The 22,573-nt window shown below is 37.9% G+C and overlaps 3 protein-coding genes across 9 annotated transcripts; 1 reads left to right on the top strand and 2 right to left on the bottom strand.

Moving 5' to 3' along the window:
• Positions 1-5,316: 5,316 nt before the first annotated feature.
• Positions 5,317-9,532, bottom strand: LOC111260769 (uncharacterized). The gene is made up of 6 exons (XM_022833769.2): positions 9,397-9,532; positions 8,634-8,795; positions 8,296-8,425; positions 7,405-7,958; positions 7,128-7,235; positions 5,317-6,053 (listed from the first exon to the last, which is right to left on the bottom strand). Exons 1-6 carry the CDS (start codon positions 9,408-9,410, stop codon positions 5,987-5,989), a joined length of 1,035 nt encoding a protein of 344 aa, XP_022689504.1. The 5' UTR covers positions 9,411-9,532; the 3' UTR covers positions 5,317-5,986.
• A 1,207-nt stretch (positions 9,533-10,739) lies between these two features.
• On the bottom strand, positions 10,740-15,627 carry LOC111260770 (pre-mRNA-splicing factor 38B). Of its 5 annotated transcripts, none has more exons than XM_022833770.2 (6): positions 15,517-15,626; positions 15,230-15,331; positions 14,166-14,411; positions 13,447-13,689; positions 12,216-12,364; positions 10,740-11,990 (listed from the first exon to the last, which is right to left on the bottom strand). In XM_022833770.2, exons 3-6 carry the CDS (start codon positions 14,373-14,375, stop codon positions 11,645-11,647), a joined length of 948 nt encoding a protein of 315 aa, XP_022689505.1. In that variant the 5' UTR covers positions 14,376-14,411; positions 15,230-15,331; positions 15,517-15,626; the 3' UTR covers positions 10,740-11,644. The 5 variants fall into 5 exon arrangements, with proteins under 5 accessions (XP_022689505.1, XP_022689506.1, XP_022689507.1 ...); XM_022833771.2 differs by having other exon boundaries at positions 15,230-15,342; positions 15,517-15,617; XM_022833772.2 differs by having other exon boundaries at positions 15,230-15,328; positions 15,517-15,604.
• On the top strand, positions 12,360-21,908 carry LOC111260768 (UPF0415 protein C7orf25 homolog). Of its 3 annotated transcripts, none has more exons than XM_022833766.2 (8): positions 12,360-12,441; positions 17,693-17,849; positions 18,275-18,502; positions 18,751-18,961; positions 19,251-19,391; positions 19,964-20,081; positions 20,271-20,430; positions 20,879-21,908. In XM_022833766.2, the coding sequence occupies exons 1-8, from the start codon at positions 12,406-12,408 to the stop codon at positions 21,025-21,027; spliced, it is 1,200 nt and encodes a 399-aa protein (XP_022689501.1). In that variant the 5' UTR covers positions 12,360-12,405; the 3' UTR covers positions 21,028-21,908. The 3 variants fall into 3 exon arrangements, with proteins under 3 accessions (XP_022689501.1, XP_022689499.1, XP_022689500.1); XM_022833764.2 differs by lacking the exon at positions 12,360-12,441 and adding an exon at positions 16,605-16,794 and having other exon boundaries at positions 17,639-17,849; XM_022833765.2 differs by lacking the exon at positions 12,360-12,441 and adding an exon at positions 16,605-16,794.
• The last annotated feature ends 665 nt before the right edge of the window (positions 21,909-22,573 follow it).

Below are 22,573 nucleotides of genomic sequence, written 5' to 3' on the forward strand. Positions count from 1 at the left end.
GATCGTAATGAGGATATTATATTCCCTGCTTATTTAATTAAAGAAAATGTTTTTAAACAATAGATATTCATTAGTTGAAGAAAGTAACAAGTCTGTCATCGCTTTTACAAAGTCTCTCGCTTTCCAGCTAGGGGCTCAAACCTTATGGCAGTTAATTCTTCCACGTTGAGCTCTAGTTTCCGTCCGCGGAGTGCCTTCAGCTTTCAAACTATTACCTTCGATCTACTATTAGAACGGCTTACAAATCTACCGAAGTATTTTTTTTCAATTTTCACGTGAAACTATTTATGCCTGTGATTGCAAAACAGGCTGCATGCAATACAGTATGCCAGTTAAGCAAGAATATAGTTAGAGAAGAAGTTACTCAGGATAAATGAAGCAATTGGCTCTTTCGAAATTCGGTCCGGTAACGAACACCCGTAAGCCACCTTTAATGCTCAGGTTTATTTTGTACTAACATTTTTAATAGTACTGTAATCTAAATATTTAAAGACAGCTTTGATGCCATGCTTGGATAATACAACGCTACGTGACCACTGGTGGCTCCGAATAAGCAAAGCCCTTATCTCACTTTTTTGTTTTGGTACGACCAGTTCAAATAGTAGTGTATGTTGTGCTCCACCAATAAAGGACTAAACAATCATTGGTTTTCCCAGTATTCCTTTTTTTATACTGTAACCCCACGCTCCTCCCGGGTAGCAACTGTTCATGTTGCAAGTGAAATAACCTAGTAGAGTAGTAAATACAAGAAACCAACCACAGCAAAAAGGCTATTGAAAGATGGAAACTACGAACGGCTTGGAACGGCTGAGTTTGCTAGGTTTTGGTTGCCGGCCCCTCTGTTTTGCCTGAATTTCCCAGCGATACAAACGAGGAAACAGCCAGTAGGAGCACTACCAACCGATTCACATTGGCGGCCCGCCGCTGCCGCTCAAACGTCTAAATCGATCAAAGTAAATAGACAGGCTTGTTTAGCATATCACGATAGTTTTTATTTTTACACATGCAGTATTATCCATAAAAAGCCTTAAGTGAAAAAAGAGCGAACAAAAGTCAATTCACAGAAATTGTTACGTACGAAAGTGTAAAGTCGCTTCTTGTAAAAAAAAGGTCTGGGTGCATTTTTATTAGTCATATACAATTCAACCGTTCTAAGCACTATTTTTACGATCCTGTTTACTGCTAACTGACTGCAATGCCTTTTCGCTTCAAATTTCAAGGCTGTACACGATAAGTAAATCGTTATCAAAGAACTGTTATTTAATGATTTAACAAAATACGCAAGTCAAAGTATTGCTAGTAGTATGTTAACGAAGAAACAGTACTTCTTATTTTGGCTTGTTCCTTCTACAAGAACAGTGCAGTCGGCGAAGGGGCGTTTTCCAGCTTACTACTGTATAGAGTTCGCCAAAGGACCAAAATCTAAATAACAAATGAACGTAACAAAGCAATATTTGACAGGTCTGCTTGAGTTAGTGAAGGGATTTTTTTCGAGCCTATTGTAACGACTGGTCTTTGTCAGCTGTTTATACAGAATTTCCACAACCTTGCCACACATGGTAAAACCAATTTTAATTGTATAGCCGGAACACCTCTGAGTACCCAAGCGCACGTATATTATGGCTTAGGCATAATATGTTACAGTCAAGTAAAACTCTAGTCACTGATAAGTTTTGGTTAGCTAGGGGAACGATTATCATCGTATTATTTGATACGTGCATATGCTTAGGTCACTTTTGTATGCTGAGAAATCTCTTTCACTCTCGCTTTTGTTTGGAAATCAAATAGAATGATTAGTTTGGAATAAACCTGGTTGCTGCCGATAACTATTACTATTATCTTTGTTTAGATATTATATACAGAGAGTTATACGGAAAGCTATACGGATCTCGATGCCGAAAGCTTAAGCACTGAACAGGTTGAAGTTCGCAGAACTCAAATGTCCATTGGCGAGCCTACTAATGATCAGTATACCGGAGGCGTGCAACGGAAAAGCAGTTATAAAACATTCAAATTCTACGCGCCGCATGAATAATACTATTCTGTGGTTTATTAAAGAAATTAACTTTATTAAAAATTATTTACTTTATTAAGAAATTAAAAAATTCGATTGCTTAGAATCAGTCGTGTATTAATATGACTATTATTATTCGTGACATAATCGTTCGAATTTCTTCGCGGGAACTGCTGCCAAGTTTCTCGGAATATTCGTATGTCATCACGGTCCGGCCCTTATACCTTAAACAAGTAGAGAGCACAAACCTTCTTATTAGCAGCTTGCTCTACTTAGGTTTATACCATTGCAACTTTCCTTAATGACACTTTTTTTTTGTTCATCCATGAGCAAATCGGATTCCCTTTGTTGTGTTTTTTGTGAATAATTAAAACTTGATCATTTCAGTCTACTAGGGCAAAAACACTTGCGCAGTAATAATAACCGTCTAAACTAAAATATATAGTTCGGACTGCACGCCAGAGCCGACCATAGCGTTACCTGTTACGTGCCATTACGTATGTATACACGTACGTGACCATGTAGCACACTGATGTAAGCACAAATCTGTCCCATTTGCTAACAGCAGCCTCTTCTCGATTCGTGAATGACAACACCTCATGATTTGGCTGTTAAGAATTCAATTTGTTTGATCTCACTCACTCGCGAATATTCACGAGAGATGAACTGGTCATACTGTTAATATGATTCATTGTAGTTTTGAACGTTCGTGGCGTAAAGGATAACTAATGTCATATTACTATCATTATTAATAGCTTATTTGCTAAGGAAAAAAAACAAGCAATTGCCGTACTAAATGTCCGTTGGAGTACGGTAATTGCTAGACGGACCATGGCACTTTTTGAATACTTTTTTTGTATACTCTCGTAGTATCTAAATAGATAAGAATACATTTTTGATTTTCCCTCATACAATTCCTTTGAGGAGTAATTCTGTCCACCCGTTGATAAACTATTTCGCGGATCTTATCGGTCTTTTGGTGCCGCCACTGGCTGATTCAAGCAGCGAATGTTACTAGCCTTGATGTTACCTCTTGCCGTAGCTAAACGTTATTTAATATTGCTGTTGGATAGGAAACTTCGAGCGCATTTATGATACCGCGATTTTATGAAAATGATAGTTACCGATGACGATAGTTGCTCAAACCGGGCGCCGGCAACAGCATCGACAACCTGGAATTAATTAAGAAAACAATTGCATCTTGTTTCCCAGAGTAATGTTTATGGTGCCGAGTGAAAAGCACGAACGCATCTAGTCAATCAGTGTACCATCGAATAATGTTTGTTCTAGGGTCACATTGCGTGTCGTTCAGCAAACGCCAAAGCGGTAAAGTTTAGCACGATCACTCACGTTGTTTACGGCTGTTTTTGCATACTAGGTTATCTATAAATAATGAAAACTGTCAGTGTTGCTGAAAATTCATCTATGGATATCACGAATTCAAATATCTCGCGACACATTCAAAACCTATAGTCGTGAGTAGTTCGTCGACGATCTGATCGCAGGTACGTTAAAATCCTTTGATGTCGTATGGCGACCGCTTTTATAAATCGTTTTTGACAACTTTTGCATGCAGTAAACACAAATGAACTTATTTTTAGGCTAGCGATCATTTTACATAAAGGAAGTTAACGGGGCACTGGAGGGAGGAACTACGTCTGATCGGTAAGGTTATCGCTGATGTGGCTTCCGTTTATATTCGGTTAGGCTAGACTTGTAAATCTAACTTTAGAAATTAGTGACTACTACGTCGAGGGTGATGCTTCCTAAATATCCCCATAATTTTTGGATAGCACCCAGAGAACGATTGATAGCAAAAAAAAAAAGTAACTAACATGCCTAGCACTAACTAACGTATTCCTGGCTAGAATTATAAAAGTAATCAGTGGTTTTTGTCAAAATTTTAAAGCTTAGACGATAGGGAAAAACTTATCCGTAGTAGAAGATCAGCTTGAAATGTAACGTGACTTTTAACAGATTAGATTAATGCTTGTTGAGCTTATTTCACATTATTTGCTTCACTAAATATAAGCAACCCAGATTTAAAAATATTTCTCTTGTACCAAAATTAGAATATCAGAGTAGTCAGCGGTTACGTAAAAACTGAGCCATTTCGAAGGATATGTTTCATGTTTACGTAAATTTCACGTATTCATAATTTGCTGAAGTTAAAAAAAAAACTTTCACCTTGTTTATTCGAGAATAAACCAACGATTTAATTGATCAAAACACTTGTAGTATGATAATACCACTTAATAGTTACAATTTACATGAAGTATTACTTGGACTATGCCAAAATAATCTGAGCACATATCTTAAAGTATCATTATAAGATATAGATAAATTATTAAGAATCGGTAAGTGCATTACAATTACATATAAAGACCATAGTTTTCTTTATATGATGCTTTTAAGGTGACGACTATTCGAATGACTTTTAATTTGATAGACATAAACGTTACTAATAGTAATTTTATAGTTCAGTTTTTTTTATTTTATTCTGCTTCACCTACAGTTAAGACACACTGTTAAAGATTACTCTCACTACTTAGCTGTTTCGAAAACACATACAGTTTACTTTTTCACATAACGGATTCGAACCCAACTTTCTTATAGTGGCTACACCAGCCATAGACCATTTGGTTATACTAGCATCGCCATTACTGTGCCAATTCTATAGAGAAATTTCTTTAGGGGAATTTTTTTTTTATTTTGGTCGAGTCATCTCCGCTTTATTAAACGGTACTGATACATCCATTTGTTTGGTTCCATTAATTTTCTTGCCCGGTTTGTAACATTAAAAAAAAAAATCGATTGAAGACTGATCTACCACTAAATGAAATAGAAAGTCGTCTCTTTACCACAAAATAGATACACTTAGAATAATAAATGTGCAATGAAGACTCTTCTCTCTTAGAGAAGGCTACACTCATTCTACGTTCATTAAAGAGATACACGGATTCATTCGCTGTGTTCATCGTCCTATTTTCAAAACAGTTTTAGAGTGCAGAGTGATCAGAAGTTCGTGTATTTTATGAATCTTATACACAATCTGTATATACTTTCGATACATACAATTCGAATACAAAATCGAAGAAATTTAGGTAATACGAAATAGTTCAGAAGTAAAATAGATTTTATTGATATTTTATTATAACAGTAGTATATGACGAAATGATTGCAGCTGTTCCCAATGATCAACTGAGAATTGGACGTTTTTGATTATCTGCAAAAGTATGACTAGTAAATTTAAATCAGCTTCTATACGAAATCACACAACGATAAAAAAACACTCCGTCCTGTACAAGTGATTAGTGGTTTATTTCATTCTCGTATGCCAGTCGCGGGCAATTGAAAAAGCCCAAATTTTACATTGTACACAACAGATGTTATAATGGTTTTCCGATGATCGTTCTAATTTACACGTTCTCACAAATATGCACTTCTGTTGTCTCTTGTACCGCACTTTCTACATATCTACAACAACATTGATCTATCTAATATGCCATACTAATTTTCTGCAACAAGACACAATGGGTAGTTGTTGAAGGGTCATATGTTGCCCGTTACGGGTGACATGAAGCGCGTGACAACGAAAGATCAAGTCTCAAAATTCAATCAGCGAGAGGGCCAGAAGGGTCTTTGGTTGTCTCTAGCCCTTGAATTTTAACTATCTAAGTTAGCTTCTTAAAAAGGAAAGCAGGAAAGATTCTCCGGTCAGGAAAAGGTTCTGCATATGATCCAAACCATACCCGAAAAGAAGTAAAATTGCCTAGTAATTTCTTGCCAAGCAAACTAAACTTTTCACATGAATCAAGTTGATTATATTAATATTCTGGATATTTTGTATCCTTCATTTTGCGTATCTTAATAAAAAGTGCAACTGAAAGAGAAAAAAAGACGATAGACGCTCGTTTTTTATACACGAGTATGAAATACAAACTGCTCGTTGTGCCACTGCACACTTTCACTTTATCGACTACGAGAGCGTCCGTGGTAACGATCAGAGCTGCGAGAACGATGTCTTGACTCAGGGGACCTGCAATTATCATGTAAGCGGAGAGAAAACTAGAATTAGCTTCTGCACAGGCAATGATATGATATGCATTCTGAACACGCACTAATAACGCGATTCGCAGGCAACAAAATGACAAGACCAACAGGTGATGGCTTAAAAGCAATTATTACTCTCCTGCGGTATTCTTCCACGGTTCGCAAGCAACAAGCTTGCCGGTCTCTGTCCATCGCATATACCACTGACAACCATTAACATAGAAACTATCGTCGTATTTCAACATATATTCGTCGAGATACACGGAAAGATTTACGAAATCTATTGTTGAATGACTTGTCACCTAAAAGTATTTCGATCCGATAGGTGCTATACAAATAGTTCGTTTAACAATCAAGAGGTTGCCAATCAGAACCACTCTGTTGGATAAGATCTGTAGGTTAGTCCTTTAAAATACTAGGAATCTAGTTATCTCGCGTATATAAATCTTTTTTGACTCTGTTCCTCGTCACAGGTGTTTATGGCGTACAGTTACTGGTATGGTTACAAGTAGATGCTTCAGGGATGTAAGCCTAAGATAATGTAACAGTAACACCTTACTCATACATTTGAACACAGGGCAACAATACCAGAATCTATTGCGTTAACACATTGTCGAATGTTCTCAATGTGATTTGTAAACCAGCTAATGGTGCACCGTTACGATCGCTCAGGTTAGACGATAAAATTGCTGTCTCGCAAAATCCTCCAGATCGAAGAATTTCTCCGATTATTTAAGAAACAACCCAAATTAAGCCTGCCCGACATTCACATAACAGCAGCCAAGGGAAGCGAAGAGGTTGTGCTTAGCAAAAATATATTTTCGTTCGCCAGAGTCTGTCTTTATAGAACGATTCTATGAACCGACACGTCTCTATGAAACGATTCGCAGTACCACAACTGAAACCGAACGCCACATAGCCCAAGATTGGTATTACTGGTGTTAATATCTATATATGACCTTAGGTCCTACTGCGTTTGCCCGCTATGTGTAAGAATAATGTTCGAAAACGACACTGTTGCTTGAAAGCTACTATGAAGGCAAAAACTGCTTAAACATACCATCTTCGGCCCGAATGCAAAGTTCGATAACTATCGCTCTTCACGTCGGAATACCTTCGACGGCTTGCGCTACCTTGACTTGATGATGACTGATCGTGACGGTTACTCCTGGAATAGAATAATGACTATGAATATTTTCACATATATTCTCTAAGCATATATTACATTATTAAATTAATTATATTCCAATAGACACTACTGCATCTTTAGGAATATCTAGGCCTCTTTATTTTGATTCCTGTTCTGTCCCATTGGTCGTCTCAACTAACAGGCGTACCTTGAATGACTCTCGCGATAAGAGCTCTTTCGCGGATCGCCGCCGGTTCTTCTCTTCTGTGCTTCTAGGGAACTATCTTCGCTATCGGATGATGAACTGTTTGAAGATGCATACACGCCGCAGTCGTCGCTAGCGTCGCTCTCATCGCTCGAATACTTTTTGCGGCTATGTTTATCTTTGTCCGTATCTACGTCCTTTTCCTTTTCTTTGTCGTTGTTTTTAGCTTTCTTCATTCGTTTCCGTTTCTTTCTGGCCTTTTTCAGTGCTTTTTTCTCTTTCTTTCTCACCTTTTTAGTGCATTTCTTTTCCCTGCGAAGTCGTTTTTTTTCGGCCTTTTCTTGTGCTGCTTTTTCGTCCCTTCCAGGAACGACATCTTCGCGTGCGGTCTCCCCTTCAGCACTTATGCCGTCAACTTTATTCTGCTGAAGTTCATGAATAACTTCCGGAGCGCACCCTTTTTCATGCAGAAGCTTTGTAAGCTCGTCATATTCTTCACTCTCTTTTGGTGGACGATAATTTTCGACGTGGTCTACACGGATTATCCGATTACAGAGCTAAAGCAAATGAAAAAATAATAATTGGATCCGATGCAATTACATAATAATCTCTTAAAAGTCCAATGAAATAATAGACATATCTCAGTAGTGTCTGCGGGGGACGACGACAGCACATAACTCGTACGATGCGGAAAACTGAAAAATCTGCAGTCTTAAAATTAATCAATTCATTAAAATCAAACTTACAAGAATTTCATTCCAACAGCAAGCTCAAATTTGGTGTACACATTTTGACTAATGATTACCTGATCTGTTTCAGAATAGTAAAAAAGTTTTGATATTAGGGTTACATATGACTGAAAAAGTGAGGCACATCGTTTAAACACTACATTACTTTGATGCCATTTAAATTGTCGACAGAAAGAATAGTTGATCGCTGATCCTCATAGCATAAAAATCCATAACCGCGACTTTTCCCAGTTTTTTTGTCTCGCACAAGATTAATATTAACAATTTCGCCATATCTGGAATCAAAGAAAATACGCGACACAACGTTATGGCGAACGAACTACATGATATGCATTTTTTTCCTTCATATTTAAAGACCTGTATATATATGGTATGTACAGATACTTAAGAATCATAGTGGCGATGAAATATTCAGTTCAGGTTCAGATTCAGGCGGAATGAAATATTGTGTAATTTTAATTAGGAAAAAGAGGAGCTACTAACTGCGAGAAAACGCAAAGAAGGTCGCCTTCAGTAAGGTCAAAGCTGACTCCGCCAAAATAAATCCAGGCTGAGTTCTTATACTTTGAATGCCAGCTTTTATCCTGCCCAGTCAGACCGAGTTGAAGTTCACGTTCATTGATTTTTTGAAGATTCTTGACGTTACTGAAAACCCAATCAACCAAAACGCAAGAATACCAATACTAATTGATATTGGTTAGAGAAAGACATAAAGACAGGCCGTGCGTTGCGAAAGATTGCGAGAATTACTAAAAGATGTAAAAAAAGTGCCCCACGTCGAATTTGTTTAACCCCCAGTTCCTCGGAAAGGAATCCAACAAAACTCTTGCATTCACTTTTGGGCATCAGCTTTCACTATGCACCCATAGATCTTATATTGTAGATTTTTGACACATCCTTCCCCAACTGTACCTAAACAAAAAAATACTAAAGACGAAAACAGACAATAAAAAGTTTATACTACCTTATTTTAATACCTTTTCGTTAAAATGTTGAATTTTATTTAATATTTGATTATTTAGAACACTATTTCTAAATTAACACGAAACTGCAAAACACATTAATAGGCCTTAATGTAACAAGTTCACGCGTATAATAGAAGCTTGGTAGAAAGACAGCTAAATACGATTTTGTTGTGTTTCTATCCGATCCCTGATATCTAGAAAAGCATATCATGAAAAATGTTCCTTATAATCAAATTGTTTAAAATCTAAAATTAATTTGTCTAAAGTTCAATATTACTCACGTGAGATAATTCATATTTCTCTGACAGCAAAAATACCCGACTTCTCAATTGAGAGGATTTCATTTGCCGGTTAGACGGGGCGGAATCGAACATCGCATGAATAAAATCGGTTGTCTCGCGGATTCAGTCAAACATTGCCAACATTGTGTAAAGATAAACACTAGAGAGGACGATCTAGGTGAGGGCTGTGTTTGCGCGGCCAATTTGAATGCATAATTTTCACAACATGCTGCTTTCATGTATAACTATTATTCAGATTATAAATTCTGCTATATGTAATTACGCAACTGCGCTGCGAATGATAGCAGTTTGGAAAATACTATATATAGTTCCTACTTTTTATGCTGGTTTGTGAATAGTGGAAACATTCGTAAAAAAGATTTAAAGTTTCGACGAAACATCGTCACTGCTTGGTTTATTTTCTAAAAGTTCTGATATTGATTACATCTCTGTAACCCTTACCTAAAAGCAATATTTACATATATTATTTACAAATATTTTCATTAGCTATATTTACAAATCCATCCATCAGCGCTCGATCTTTAAATCTCTTTCACCAGAATTTTTGTTTGTGAATTTTTGGCAAATTTATATGAAATTCTACACACATATAATTGATGTCAGAGCTATTAAGGACTAAGCCGAGTACTACCGACTCCAAATTATATTCAGTTAGCGCGACATAGTACCCAACCAAAGTAAAAACCTGTAATTATTTCACATAAAATCGTCAGTAGGCAATTGAGGTAATACCTGGTACCTTAATTGAGCAAGCGTTGAGAGATGATAAAGTTCAAAGAAAGAGATATAAATCATCGATGTTTTCTATTACAGCTTCTTTTTTTTATATCATTCCTACTCCTAACCGTGTAAAAATTCAGTAACAGCACCACTTTTCTTAAGCAAAACGCTTTCTATTACTAGCAGGGGTTAAAATATAAGCTTGACAGGATTTTAATTACTTTTTTCGTATTTCCAGTTTCTAAGGATTAGCCAAAGCTTACTCATAATTATGAAATAAAGTTTGTATCTATGGCCTGAAATGTTCTAACAATCTAACAGAGAATTAAATTTGATTTTATTGAAACGCCTTTAATTTATTGAGATTCTAAGAAACTACAAACCTTACTAAAAGTATACTTTTGGAAGGATTAACCCTTCGTTCGGCAACAACAAACAATTCAGTACAGTTTCGGTATAGCACCTTGTCCACCTATTTTACCTGCTTCTCTCACTCGATTATACCGAGTATTTGTACGCTAGTTTAAGAACAAACTAAAGGGTCTTATTCGCACGTCTATGAAATAATTTTTAGATATACTATCTATAGCAAAAATTCAACATTTGTATAATGATTTGTACAGTGGTTTACGCTTTTTATTACTCAACTATAAATGATATAATGCATAAACTATGTTTCGATGTAACTTTTAAGTTTTGTAACTAGAGTTAAGCACTCGTAGAGCGTTTTTGCTTAGTTGATATACACGTATGTATGTATGTATTAAATGTATGAAATATGTCTAATATATATGTGTTTATATAGTTCAAATATGAGCACTTGTTTATCATCATGTTTTTACATTGCTTCTCTCCACAACTCGGAAATGTTGCTGAATCTATTGAACTAGAGGAATTATTTTTGTCGATCAAATTCTAGATGCAACCAAGAAGTAACGCACAAAGATTCAACTGATGCAGCTGAAGTAGGTAATAATATCATTGAAAAAATTACCAGAACGTTCTACTCCCGGAAGAATATGGGATGAAAAAACCTCTGCAGTATACTTATTGCAGAAAATATCTTTTCTGTAACCAAATAATTTATATAGATCATTGGTGATTGACTCCAGTGCACAGCCGTTCAGATGCCACCTAAATTCTTCAGCTACTTTGTGCTGTTGTCAAGACAAAATGTCTTAGGATGCAGTTACGGTTACAGAACAGTTTTGTCAATGAAATAGCAAGTAGACCAGTTATAAACGCCTTATTCATACGAAAATGCCATGTGCAAATAGTAGGCGCACGTTGGGTGCAGCAGTGAGTTCATATTTTAGCTTCAATCGTTCAATACGTCCAGCGACGACTCAGTTGTTCTCCTTCTCGTGTCGCCTATAATCAGCGTTCATTTCTTCCACTTAGATATGAACTCCCTAACGGGGACAAATTACACTAACAAATGCCTCGTAGGCGTGCTTTTTGCATGGCGGAACTGAGGAACTTCGCCAAGGCAAAAATGCCGAATGTCTTAATATCGTTTCCGATCTCTGGAGCGATCTCTTCGGTCCCGCGAGCGATCTCGTCGGCCATGGTCCCGATCTCGGCTGCGGCTTCGATCCCTATGCTCCCTATGTTTATGCTTTTTTTCCCTGCGTCGCTCACGCGAATCACCGCGACGGTCTTTGTGATCGCGGTGCTCTCTCTCTCGACTGCGACGGCGGTCCTCCCGTGATCTGCTGCGACTTCTCCGATAAATATGATCGCGGTCCCGTTTTCGGTCTGACCACACATCTTCTGGCCGAGAGGGATCTCGAGTATCCCTTTTCCGGAAAGACGCTTCTTGCCGAATTGCAGCAGGTTTTTGTACAGGACATCTAAAAAGGCAGAACAAAGATTGTATATGAACAGAATGCCCGCAAGGGATACCTTAAGATGTTAAGCTTGTAAATTGCTAGATTCAAACATTTTTGTCAGCGTACTTATTCAGGCTATAGAAGCCACTTGAAAATATACTATATGGACTGTACAATATTACTCATGTGGGCAGTGGTAAAATTACTTCTCTTTTTGTGGTCTCGGTATAGTAGAAGTGCACGCACTTGTTGGCAATAACGGCGTTAATCTGCTTCTGGACAGGCACTGGAATGCGCGGGAAGAGAGTGGAATACCAGTCGAGATTCTGGAGCATATTACGGACCAACTGACCCATTGTCATCGGATCACCACCACCGGCTTTTGGGTCAACTTCCTGTGAGAAAAAACATTCCCAAATGAAGGCGAGAAATATAAATGTTAGTAACTTGGCTGAAGGGAGCGGCCTCGCCGGTGAGTCTCCGGACACGAAAACGATGTCTCCGCAGCTGCAAACAACGCACGTACCAAAAAATCAGATAATGGCCTACTTTTCTTGAAATGAAACTAACCGAGGCAATGAAAACCGTAAGACTAATAAAGCAACTACTGCATAACTAAAAGTAGTCAACAGTTAAACTATTCTACACAAATGCGATACACAGATATATGAAATCAGTCTTGACCTACAGACGCTAACAGTGTACGGCTGTTGGTAAAATTTTGCAGTCAAAACACAATGAATTTACTGTCATTTGTTTCGATTTGTTTTTGTTGTCGTCAACTGGGAGGCATCAAAAGAGGGATTCGGTCCGTAGAGTTACCTCAACCGGCGGCCAGACGTCTTGCAAGCGGAGGTTTGGGTGTGGTCAATGAGCTTATGTTATCGACACACCGCGATTCGTGTTCAATTCGATTTCGATTGAGAGATAGGTCACTTGCCGGTCACGGATCTGTGAACTGTGGCCTGGCGCATCCCGTGTACGAGCTCTTCGGCTGGACAGAGGCAGAAGTTACTTCACATAACTTAGCCATTGTCGTCTGCTGACCGCAACAATACCGCAAGGACAACGGCAACCACACTGCAAGGCAACAGCTGGTCATTACAACGGCACTATGTACATTTCCCGACAATTCCTCCCGATACAACTTTTAAGACGCATTTTTTGAAGTCCAGGTTCCAGACCCTTCTATAAAATTAATCTATTTTTTTGCAAAATCGTACACAACTTCCTGTTTTATGAAGCCGAACCTCCGGTGTGATCCACCTGCAAGCGCCATTCGCTCCCAGAACAATAAAACAGTCACAGGGATTCTCCAATCAGGTGAAGAATGACTAACATTCTTCTGTCCCAGAGCAATCTAACTTTGACATAATTTCGTTACATGAAAACTCAGCAAGGCATTCGTCACCGGATCGGTGTCACCCTTCACATACTGTTAACTCCGAACCTCACTGAGTTAGCGCGACAACTCTACCTCTTCGTCGGTGAGATATGGTTCGAACCATCCGATAAGATCCTGCGGTGGTTGTGTGTACCGAAGGTACATGAAGCCTAGCGCACGAATGTACGGCGAATCCGTGTGGTCGAGCAAGCCGTAAACTTGTTTTCGTGTCAGCTTAAGGGTGTACAGTTTATAAAGGCAGCAGAAGGCTGTCGAAACGATGCCGCCAGCTCCCACCCCTCGGACTCCGCCACACATGCCGACTTGGCCCGATGTCTGCAAAATATACAACGTTGATAACAAACATTACACAACATAAAACGACTGTGCTTATTATTGTGATTATACATAAATTGCACCTTTAAATATATTAAAGTCTTTTAAGGTAACGCTTCATAATCCATCGCAATGGCATAAACGGCAGGTCCTAGATCACCCTTGCACTGACGATTTTCCTTCTTAGCGAACCAAACATGAAACATAACCAGAACTAGTAAATTTTACTGCCCTATAGCTAGTTATTTAAATGACGTCGACCTGCAGTACCCTTTTCCGCGTTCGCTGGAGGCAACAAGGTTTGTATTTGTCGAATCGAAAGACATCGAAATATTTGTTATCCAATATCCAAAACGGTGATATCCACACGTACATTTATTCAGTGATACAGGCGCACGGGATCTTAAATTAGCTATGATCGACCCCTTCAATGTCTAAAAAACACCACAATTAATTTCAATAGGTTGCTTACCCACCTTCCTTGATCCGCGTTCCCAAGGCTCAAGATGGGCTACGTTGAAATAGATTTCATCGATAACCTGGTGGTAGGTTTTGAGCTTGTAAAGCGTCACCTTAAAGTAAGCAGAGCCCTGGATGTTCGTAAGGATCATCGTGTTGAGATTCATCGTCTTGTCATTACCCCAAACAGGCAGATGATTTGCAGTTTTTCCAACTTCGTCCGCCATCGCGTAGCCCCTTTGAGGCGCTCAATGACTGATTCCCTGAGAAATTCACACAACAGCAGTGGCAGATCATGGGCAATTAATATAATTAAGTTGTTGAATATATATATATATATATATATATATATATATATATATTCCCATAATTTTTGACGCGCGAAGTAGTCACCACTTATCACCGATTTGGGGATTTTGTTAATTATACTTGAGTGGCTACACCGTATCAGGTCTACTTTTATTATAAATGACTATGTTTTATGTTTATGGGTTTATGCATCTTCCGCGACTGATACACTTAACTGTGGCGCTTGTGCATAATGGAAACATTCTTTTGCTTTATATCTGTTCATTCCTCTCCAAGGCACTTGTCCAACAACTTCGCTTGACCTTAGTTATTTGCTTCCAGGTATTAAATTTTTGAAACTAAGGCAACCCTTCGTTCGTCTCTCAGTGAAAGGTCCGAGTCACATCTATGTTTAAAATATCGATACTATTAGGAAATCTTTATTTTCTGAAACACGTTACTGTTATCTATACAAGAAGGTAATGCGATGAACTGGCGCTTTGCCAATAACGTTGATAGGAAATAAACAAAAGTACAAATGTAAGCAACGCACCTGTTGCCGGAAAAAGTATGACTTGGAAAATGTTAGGCGCATTTTTTGCACGTTTGCTCGTAAAATCCTAATTGTGAAGATTCAACGAAATTGCCCAAGTTATTTCATGGAGATTAAATAATCATAGCAATACTCCATTATCAATAATGCTGAATAAGACGTAATTGAACAGAAACATTATTATAAGGAGCTATATGTTACCATGAGTACTGTATGACAAGTTTATTTAGGAAATTTCACCGTTTGCTATCGTTGTCAACGCTTGTGTTTATCTCCAAAACGGTTCCTCATTTAATAACCGTACAACGCTGGTTTCACCTTACATCTACAGAGCTCGGCCTTCTGAAAAATAACTATACGTATGTAAGCATTTATATACATGAACCATGCGGTTCGAAAGTAGCTGCTTTCAAATAAAATGGTTCGTATTGGCACTGTTTGTGCAGGCTAAGAGAGCAGAGTATTGTTGAACATAGCTGGGCTAATCCTAGCAACATATAAAAATAAAAAAAGCACTTAATACTTACAATAGAAACACAGCAGACTTTTTGTCGACCTTTGCGCTTTCAAAATCGACCAGCTTTCCTACCACCAACACGAAGTTTGGACTATCACCATGCTAATGAACGTAAACACAACACTACAATGATGGTAAAATGATCTCTGCTATTCGAGTGCACGCGCGAAATTTTGAAATGATACAAAACTGGGTGAGGCTTAAAGCATGATATTCTGTGCCAAAAACATAGAAGTATTCGCGAGGTATTCATCTTCCTATCCTGAGGAAAATACCACTATCACCAAGTCGCTGGTTCGTCATTGGATTCCGAAAAAATTAAGTGCTTACAGAGTTGTCTATTCTGACAAACGATACAAAGAAAGTGACGAAGTACGCAAATGCTTTGCATATTCAGCTTTCAGTAAGCTCCGGTAATGAGCACTTAGAAATGTAAAAACGATGGTCATTTTGATATCTTTCAATCAGAAAATAACAGAATTATGTTAGTAAGCGCTCAATCGGTGGCTTTTGATTAACTTGCTAACGTTATGAAAGGTATCAGAAAAATTTCCGAACGCAAAAATACGTTCGAAAACATCCCAGCACATAAATCTACCCTCAGTTTTATTTGGGTACATCACTTTTTGCGTGTGGTTTTGGAAAAATTGATTAATTTTTTTTAACGATTACTACCGACAAACACCTGTTTCGATTACAAGGTAAGTTACCCACGTTGTTTCCTTCGATAAATGGACATCTTTTTATTATTCGATCAAAGCATTGCCTAGTTAGATATAAATACTGGATATGAATTATTACGCCTCAATGCGAATGGGGTAAAAGCTTTGGGTACAACCTCTAGTAAAACTGTATTTTCCTTAAGATCGAAAACAAACCTTTTAAAAAATTCTGAAATTGTCTATTGTTTCAATTTCATTATCGTACTTCTGCCTTATTTACCATAACTACAAAACAAGCCGAAAGGATTGACATCAATTTAACTCAGTATTGTCTCAATCATCAGTGCTACGACTTGTGTGCATTTGTGACCCTGGTCGCTAAACGCACGGATTTGGACCTGCTGAGATCAGTGCGCGGCGTCATCATTGTTTATTTTTCTATTTCTTCTTTTTAAAAGTACCTCTGACAGAGGAAGATAACGAAGCGAAACAGCGTGACGGTCCTATTGAAATGATAGGGGTAGGAATCCAATGGCAGATTGTCTTGGCAGAGTGAAGTGAGACCGAAGAAAATGAGTTCTGCCGGTACAACAGTTATTTCGCCTGCCGAAATAAGTCATTCGCAGGTACACTATAAACAGCCTAATTCTAATTTTCAACTACTTATCTAGAAGCCGTCGTCGACCAGGAAGGCCCTGCATGATTTTCTTGGAGCCTCGTAAAAATGTTTACATATAATAAAACATCTTGAAGAGATTTGTGAGATAATTTTTCCATGCAATTTACGTGAGCTATGTGTTTCTGTAATACAAGGATCCCGTTGTACAGATGAGTACGTACATTTTATTCGGAAGTTGTTTATACAAATGTTGTAACTGTAACACAAACACTTTTGGTGGAACTTGCGAAAAAATGAATCTACTGCAGAATGCCTCTGCATGAACGTGTATCATAAAAGGCGAGAGTTCTGAGTTTCTCAATACTGGAGGCGACCAGTACTTCTTTCCGATGTGATTTTGACGGTTGTCGTTATGCGCCAAATTTCGACTCTTTCTTGAAACCTGGAAACCTCTTTAATATAATTCATGTATCGAACCAGTAGATCAGTTGAATATGCATAATAACTATTGCCAATTACTAGGCTTTACTTAATTATATATATATATATTTCTTTCGAAAAAACTAGCGATCACCATGATCAGAATACGGGCTAGTACCCTATGTAATTGCACCAATATAAAACCATATATATTGAAATTCAGGCTACGGACAACTAGAAATGCCTTGTGATAAATGTTATGCTTTTAAAATCATACCTTCAAAAGATAGACTGATGCCTTATGAAAAAGATACCCATGAGCTATCTCTTCCTAGCTGGAGCTAGGTGAATACTCTCTTCGAACTGGGCGTGGTTCCTGGAAAAGCATCAAAAATAAATAATCAAATTGTTACTTTTGATTCACATTGCAGCTTAAGGATGAGCCGACTTCTCACAGCGAGTTTATTTCTGTAATTTCCGATCAGTTAAGCGATGCTCAGCGCGTACTGGCTCGATGTGAGAAGCTGCCTGCTACAGCGGGCACCGGCAAGCTTCGGAGAAAGGTCCAGGCTGAAATCCGGTTTTACAATCAGTGCTTAAAAGGACAAGTTAAAAAGAAGAGTCTTGCTGGGAACAACCTTCGTAAGTTACTACTTTTACATTGAGATTTTTCGCTGATATGTTCGTAAGGTAGATCCTGAGATTTCTTCAAAAATGCCACGAAATAACTTAGTTATCGACAAACAAATTCTCATTATTGTCTTTCCCGAGTTTTTTTGTTAATTTGGCTAAAACTGTCAAGACTATCAACTGAGACTCATCAGACACAAAAATGTTTGTTTTTTACGTCAATTAGATTTCGGTGGGCATATTATTTTGAGATATAATGGGGCAAGATGAAATGCTTGTCTATAGGGTCTGTAAGCAGACGCATTTAGCAAGAAAAGCCACTTTTAGTTCTGCCAAATATACTTTTCAAAATGTACATACAAGAAGATCTCGGTTTGATTCACAGTATATGTATGTTTAAGTATTATGGAAATGGTTTCGGTTTATATCGTTGACAGCGTACTTGTCATTGTTAACCGAATGCGCCTTGCGAGTACCGGGCTTCCAGGATGTAATGAAACCGTTCTCCTTTCCTAACTTCAACTCTGAAAATAAAAGCGCGGTCGCAGATGAAGACTGGCTTGATCGGCCGGAGCGGATCGTGGTCGACGTTGTTGCGGATGGGGGCCGTTGCTGGATCAAAGTCGCCGCCAGAAATCCTGAGGCGCTTCTCGCTTCAATGTTGGGTCAGTGGGGACTATTTTCATTGAGAGTTCAATACTAAGAGAGGTTTCAGTTAGGTTTCTAGCTAAACCTTCAGCGAGTATTTCTATTGGGCACATTATTTGACCAAGATCATTGCAAATGGAACCGATTCAAGTTTCTACATTTATAGAGGCGATAATCGTGATGAGCGCATGATTATTTGAGACTGATAATGAATTTATCCTAGCTATTTCGTGTGAACGTGGTACGTAAACTGCTATTGTTTCAGGTGACGGTGGATACGGACGTCGCACTCTGCTGCACCAGATACGGGATATGCTTGCATGTGCAAGGTACCACCCACACCTTTACGCATCGCCTGAGGTTAAGGTTCTTTTCGCCTGTTCACAACTTGTCCCAGAACAACTGATTCGAATTGTCGAAACGGCAGGTGCTAAAGTAATAACCATCGCTCGAACCGACAGCGGCGTCGACGACAGGTGAAACCTAGGTGTTGCATCACTACATATCGTCATAAAGAACGTTGATCTCATCCTTTGTGGCTAACTCTAAAGAGCACTACTTGTAGCAAAAATAATACTTTATGCAGTTCAACAGATACGGCCCTGTATGTTATCTGTAGTTGCCATTGAGTAATCTTTTCCATTAAGCAAAAAAGTATTTGGATTAATTGTTAATTCGCCTATTTAGATGATTGCATTACTCTTGTGAATCCCTAATGGTTGACAAGTCGTTTACGGATGCGTTTGAAATTCCTTATTATTACAGCGGAGATCTCATAACTCGTGATAACTCGATTTTTCGAGCTTTGCGACTCGAGGAGGTACCCGAGAACGCGGTGTTGAACCTGGACGTCTCATCAATGATAGCCTATGTTTCAGCGCTCACTAACGGACGCGCAAACTTTCGGTCAATACTCGGAGAAGTTATGCTTCAGTATCCCGATTCAATGTGTTTTTTCAACATGCACTGATTGATTAATCTGCATGTACCAATTTTCTAAATTTGATTACAACTTCAGGGCAGGGGTGGCGTATCTGCAAAGGACGTCGTATCTATTTCGACAATTATTTTAGTTCATTTGGATAATCCTCTCATTTATTCTTTACGCAGGACAATGATTTATGCTATTTAGGTAATAAAACATGATATGTAGTGTTTTACATAGAGCGCTTTCATTGAAAATAGGTGCTGATGTCGTCTTTTGTCACGGTTCTCGTAATTATCTCAGCAATATTTCGCCCGAACGAAACCTAAACCGATGTTAAAAAGAGAGCATACCTATTCGCAGCTTTTAAATAAACGTGTCTATAAATTTCCTTAGGAAATTGTATTTCTTACTAAAATGCCTCAGTCATTACAAGCGCTCCTGAAAATGGAACAAAATTATAGTAGTACTATATATGAAAACTCTGAAATCAGATTCAGCCATTTTTCCATAAAGTCTGTTGCCTTTGATGCTGATTTTTGTCACTTGATAGGTTTCAGGAAAATATCCTGACAGAGCAAGCTGAAAGCGAACGAATCGAGCCCGTCAAGCCTGTCCTCAAGACGCTCTTCTCGTCTAGAAAACTTATCTGTTGTCAGAGCGCTTATGACGTAAGCATTAGTGTAATACTGTTCGACATTTATAGACAAAAGCTCAACGATTATGTATTCTAGTGGATCTTCATTGAAATCTGAACAGGTTTACCAAATCAATGTACTTATAAATAATTGAGCAACGACTAGTTGATGATTATTACTCAATGAATCTTTGCCGAAATGTCTGTGGTTGCATCATTTTAGGATTTCAAACAAATCGCGAGCGTAATGGCGGGTCCAACGGAGGATGCAGCTACGGTGGAGCTGTTAAAACTTCTCGAAGTTGTGCCGGATGAGCCTTCACAGAAAACATCGGATCTTGACATGAAGGGGAAAATTAAAAAACGACCTTTAGTTATCTTTGGTAAAGTTCTCATTTTCAAACATTGAAATAGAGACTGAACAAAGTTAATGTTTACTGTCCAAACGTACAACATAAATATTTACGTATATTTGCAGAAAAAGAAATTCCATATATTGTTATCATAGTCTTCCATGATCAAAATTAAGTTATAACCAACCGTTTTCCTCTTCTTTCTATGTTGATATTATAATTGAATTTTCGGTCGGTTGCTTTGAGATTTGTTTCGACATATATTTTAATTAAATATATAGGGTTTCTTCATATATGGAGATTATTAGCTTCGTTGATTTTCTGCCTATTCCTTTCGGGCACTGCACAATATTTTACGAAGCAGGATTCTTTTCGATAGGCGGACGCTGAAAATATGTTCGAGTAAGTATACACTACCTCAGAAGATAAAGTTTGGTCACAAAAGCATAACATCTTCATTAATTTTTATTCCATGCAGGTACTGGGGACACTCACAAGGCTGTAACGATTACGGCCAACATTGGTTTCCTGCGGGCTGCAGCTGGTCAGGGGGTTCATTTCGTTGCATTCGTTCACCCCTCTCGAGCCCTCACCGAGAACAAAGAGATAACAGCTGTAGCCCTCTGATATCATACGGACTGTCTTATTTGGAGAAGCTCTGCGTCACAGCTGAAAAGTTGGAACAACAAAAATAATGATCTTATTTTCAATAAAAAATGGCCTCCCGTAAAATTCGAATGGCCTACTGATAGCCCTTATCTTAATTATTACTTACCTAAATAGAAATGTGTGCAGATCCATAAAAGACCTTCTTACGTATCAATGACGTAATACCGAAGTTATATCAGCTTTACCTTGAAACAGCGTTAATCGACATATTAGTACATGCTGTACATGCTGTATGTCCAAAGTTTCTGAAAGTTAAACTAAAGCATTCAAAGCTATTTACGTTTCGATTTGTATGCAGTAACTTAGGTGGATGTCAAGGACTTCACATGTTTCAGCAGCTTTACATATATTCATCGTGCATTGCTAACGGCCTTGAGTTCACGACGATTACGCTTCTATTTGCATTCAACAACAGTGTAGTTTGGAGGCAATGTGGCCTTTTTTAATATATATATATATATATTTCGTTTATATATATATATAGCGTTTCGTGAACTAAGTCCATGTAATAGATCACTTAGGAAGTAGTCCTATGGTTTATGTTAAAATTAAATTAAAATTATAACTAATTTATACTAGATGTATTAGACACTAGCAGAAAGGGAGTGACGAAATATTAAGTATTTATATTTAATAGCAGCTATTGATACTAAAAAAAACCCATGTACAAAAATAAATCTTGTTTCTTCAAAGGGACAAAAGCCAGTAGAGCGAATTTTGACACACATGTAAGAGTGTTAATAAGGAAATTTATACGTGTATATTTTGTGTAAGCCCCTTCTTCATGTGTCATTTTTCTAATGCAAGATAATAAAGCGTGCCAAAAACGTGCTTCTTAATTAGTTTCCTCGTGTTCTTCGCTAGCTGATCCTCATAAAAAAAAATGTATAGATTTTGTATTGAGATAAAACGCTGGTAAAGCTCTTTAAAGGAATATACAGATTGTAGCTAGTCTGAATATACGGGGAAAAATTGTCTATGTCAATCGAGTGGTATTATGTGAATGGTAATATTATGTGCAGCACAAATTGTGTTGTGTAACTCCTTTATACGAATACATTTGGGCCCATATAGATAAATCGTGCACTAATAAAGCAGGGTTTGTAACCAATAAACGCTGTAATAAGTCATAAAAGCTATAATAAGTCATAAAAAAAAGTGAAAGCGTCAGTGTTTGAACCTACATTCGGCTTTTCTTGTCTCCGCAAAAAAAAAGAAGCGAGAATGACTTCTCAATATCGACTATTTAATAAATAGAAGTTAGATAAAGGCAAGAGAAGTGGTAGGTTTGAGAATTTAATTGCGAAACTAATAAATTCATATTATTTATCTAATTATGAGACCACACGAGGAATGTGCCACTTGTTGCCTAACGCTTCACTAGGCAAGATTTTCGTTTCCGTTCTTTGCTGGAAGTGCTTAGAATGCATTTACGGAGACACAAATATGCCCTAAACGATAGCTGACTCACCTTTGACGAGCTGGCAAAATCATCACAAGGGCA

Source organism: Varroa jacobsoni, unplaced genomic scaffold (assembly GCF_002532875.2).
Source record: "Varroa jacobsoni isolate VJ856 unplaced genomic scaffold, vjacob_1.0 scaffold_474, whole genome shotgun sequence".
Taxonomy (NCBI): domain Eukaryota; kingdom Metazoa; phylum Arthropoda; class Arachnida; order Mesostigmata; family Varroidae; genus Varroa; species Varroa jacobsoni.

Bases quoted from the DNA above. Each gene is read 5' to 3' on its own strand.
- LOC111260770 (XM_022833770.2), bottom strand. From the start codon at position 14,375: ATGGCGGACGAAGTTGGAAAAACTGCAAATCATCTGCCTGTTTGGGGT. The intron at 13,690-14,165 runs GTGGGTAAGCAA...TATATTTTGCAG, and splicing joins GGGAACGCGGATCAAGGAAG to ACATCGGGCCAAGTCGGCAT. The intron at 12,365-13,446 runs GTAGAGTTGTCG...TTTTTCTCACAG, and splicing joins CATATCTCACCGACGAAGAG to GAAGTTGACCCAAAAGCCGG.
- LOC111260768 (XM_022833764.2), top strand. From the start codon at position 16,741: ATGAGTTCTGCCGGTACAACAGTTATTTCGCCTGCCGAAATAAGTCAT. The intron at 16,795-17,638 runs GTACACTATAAA...TTCACATTGCAG, and splicing joins CCGAAATAAGTCATTCGCAG to CTTAAGGATGAGCCGACTTC. The intron at 18,962-19,250 runs GTGAAACCTAGG...TTATTATTACAG, and splicing joins GACAGCGGCGTCGACGACAG to CGGAGATCTCATAACTCGTG.
- LOC111260769 (XM_022833769.2), bottom strand. The intron at 8,426-8,633 runs GTTAGTAGCTCC...CTTTGATTCCAG, and splicing joins CTTCTTTGCGTTTTCTCGCA to ATATGGCGAAATTGTTAATA. The intron at 6,054-7,127 runs GTATGTTTAAGC...TGATAATTGCAG, and splicing joins TTGCATTCGGGCCGAAGATG to GTCCCCTGAGTCAAGACATC.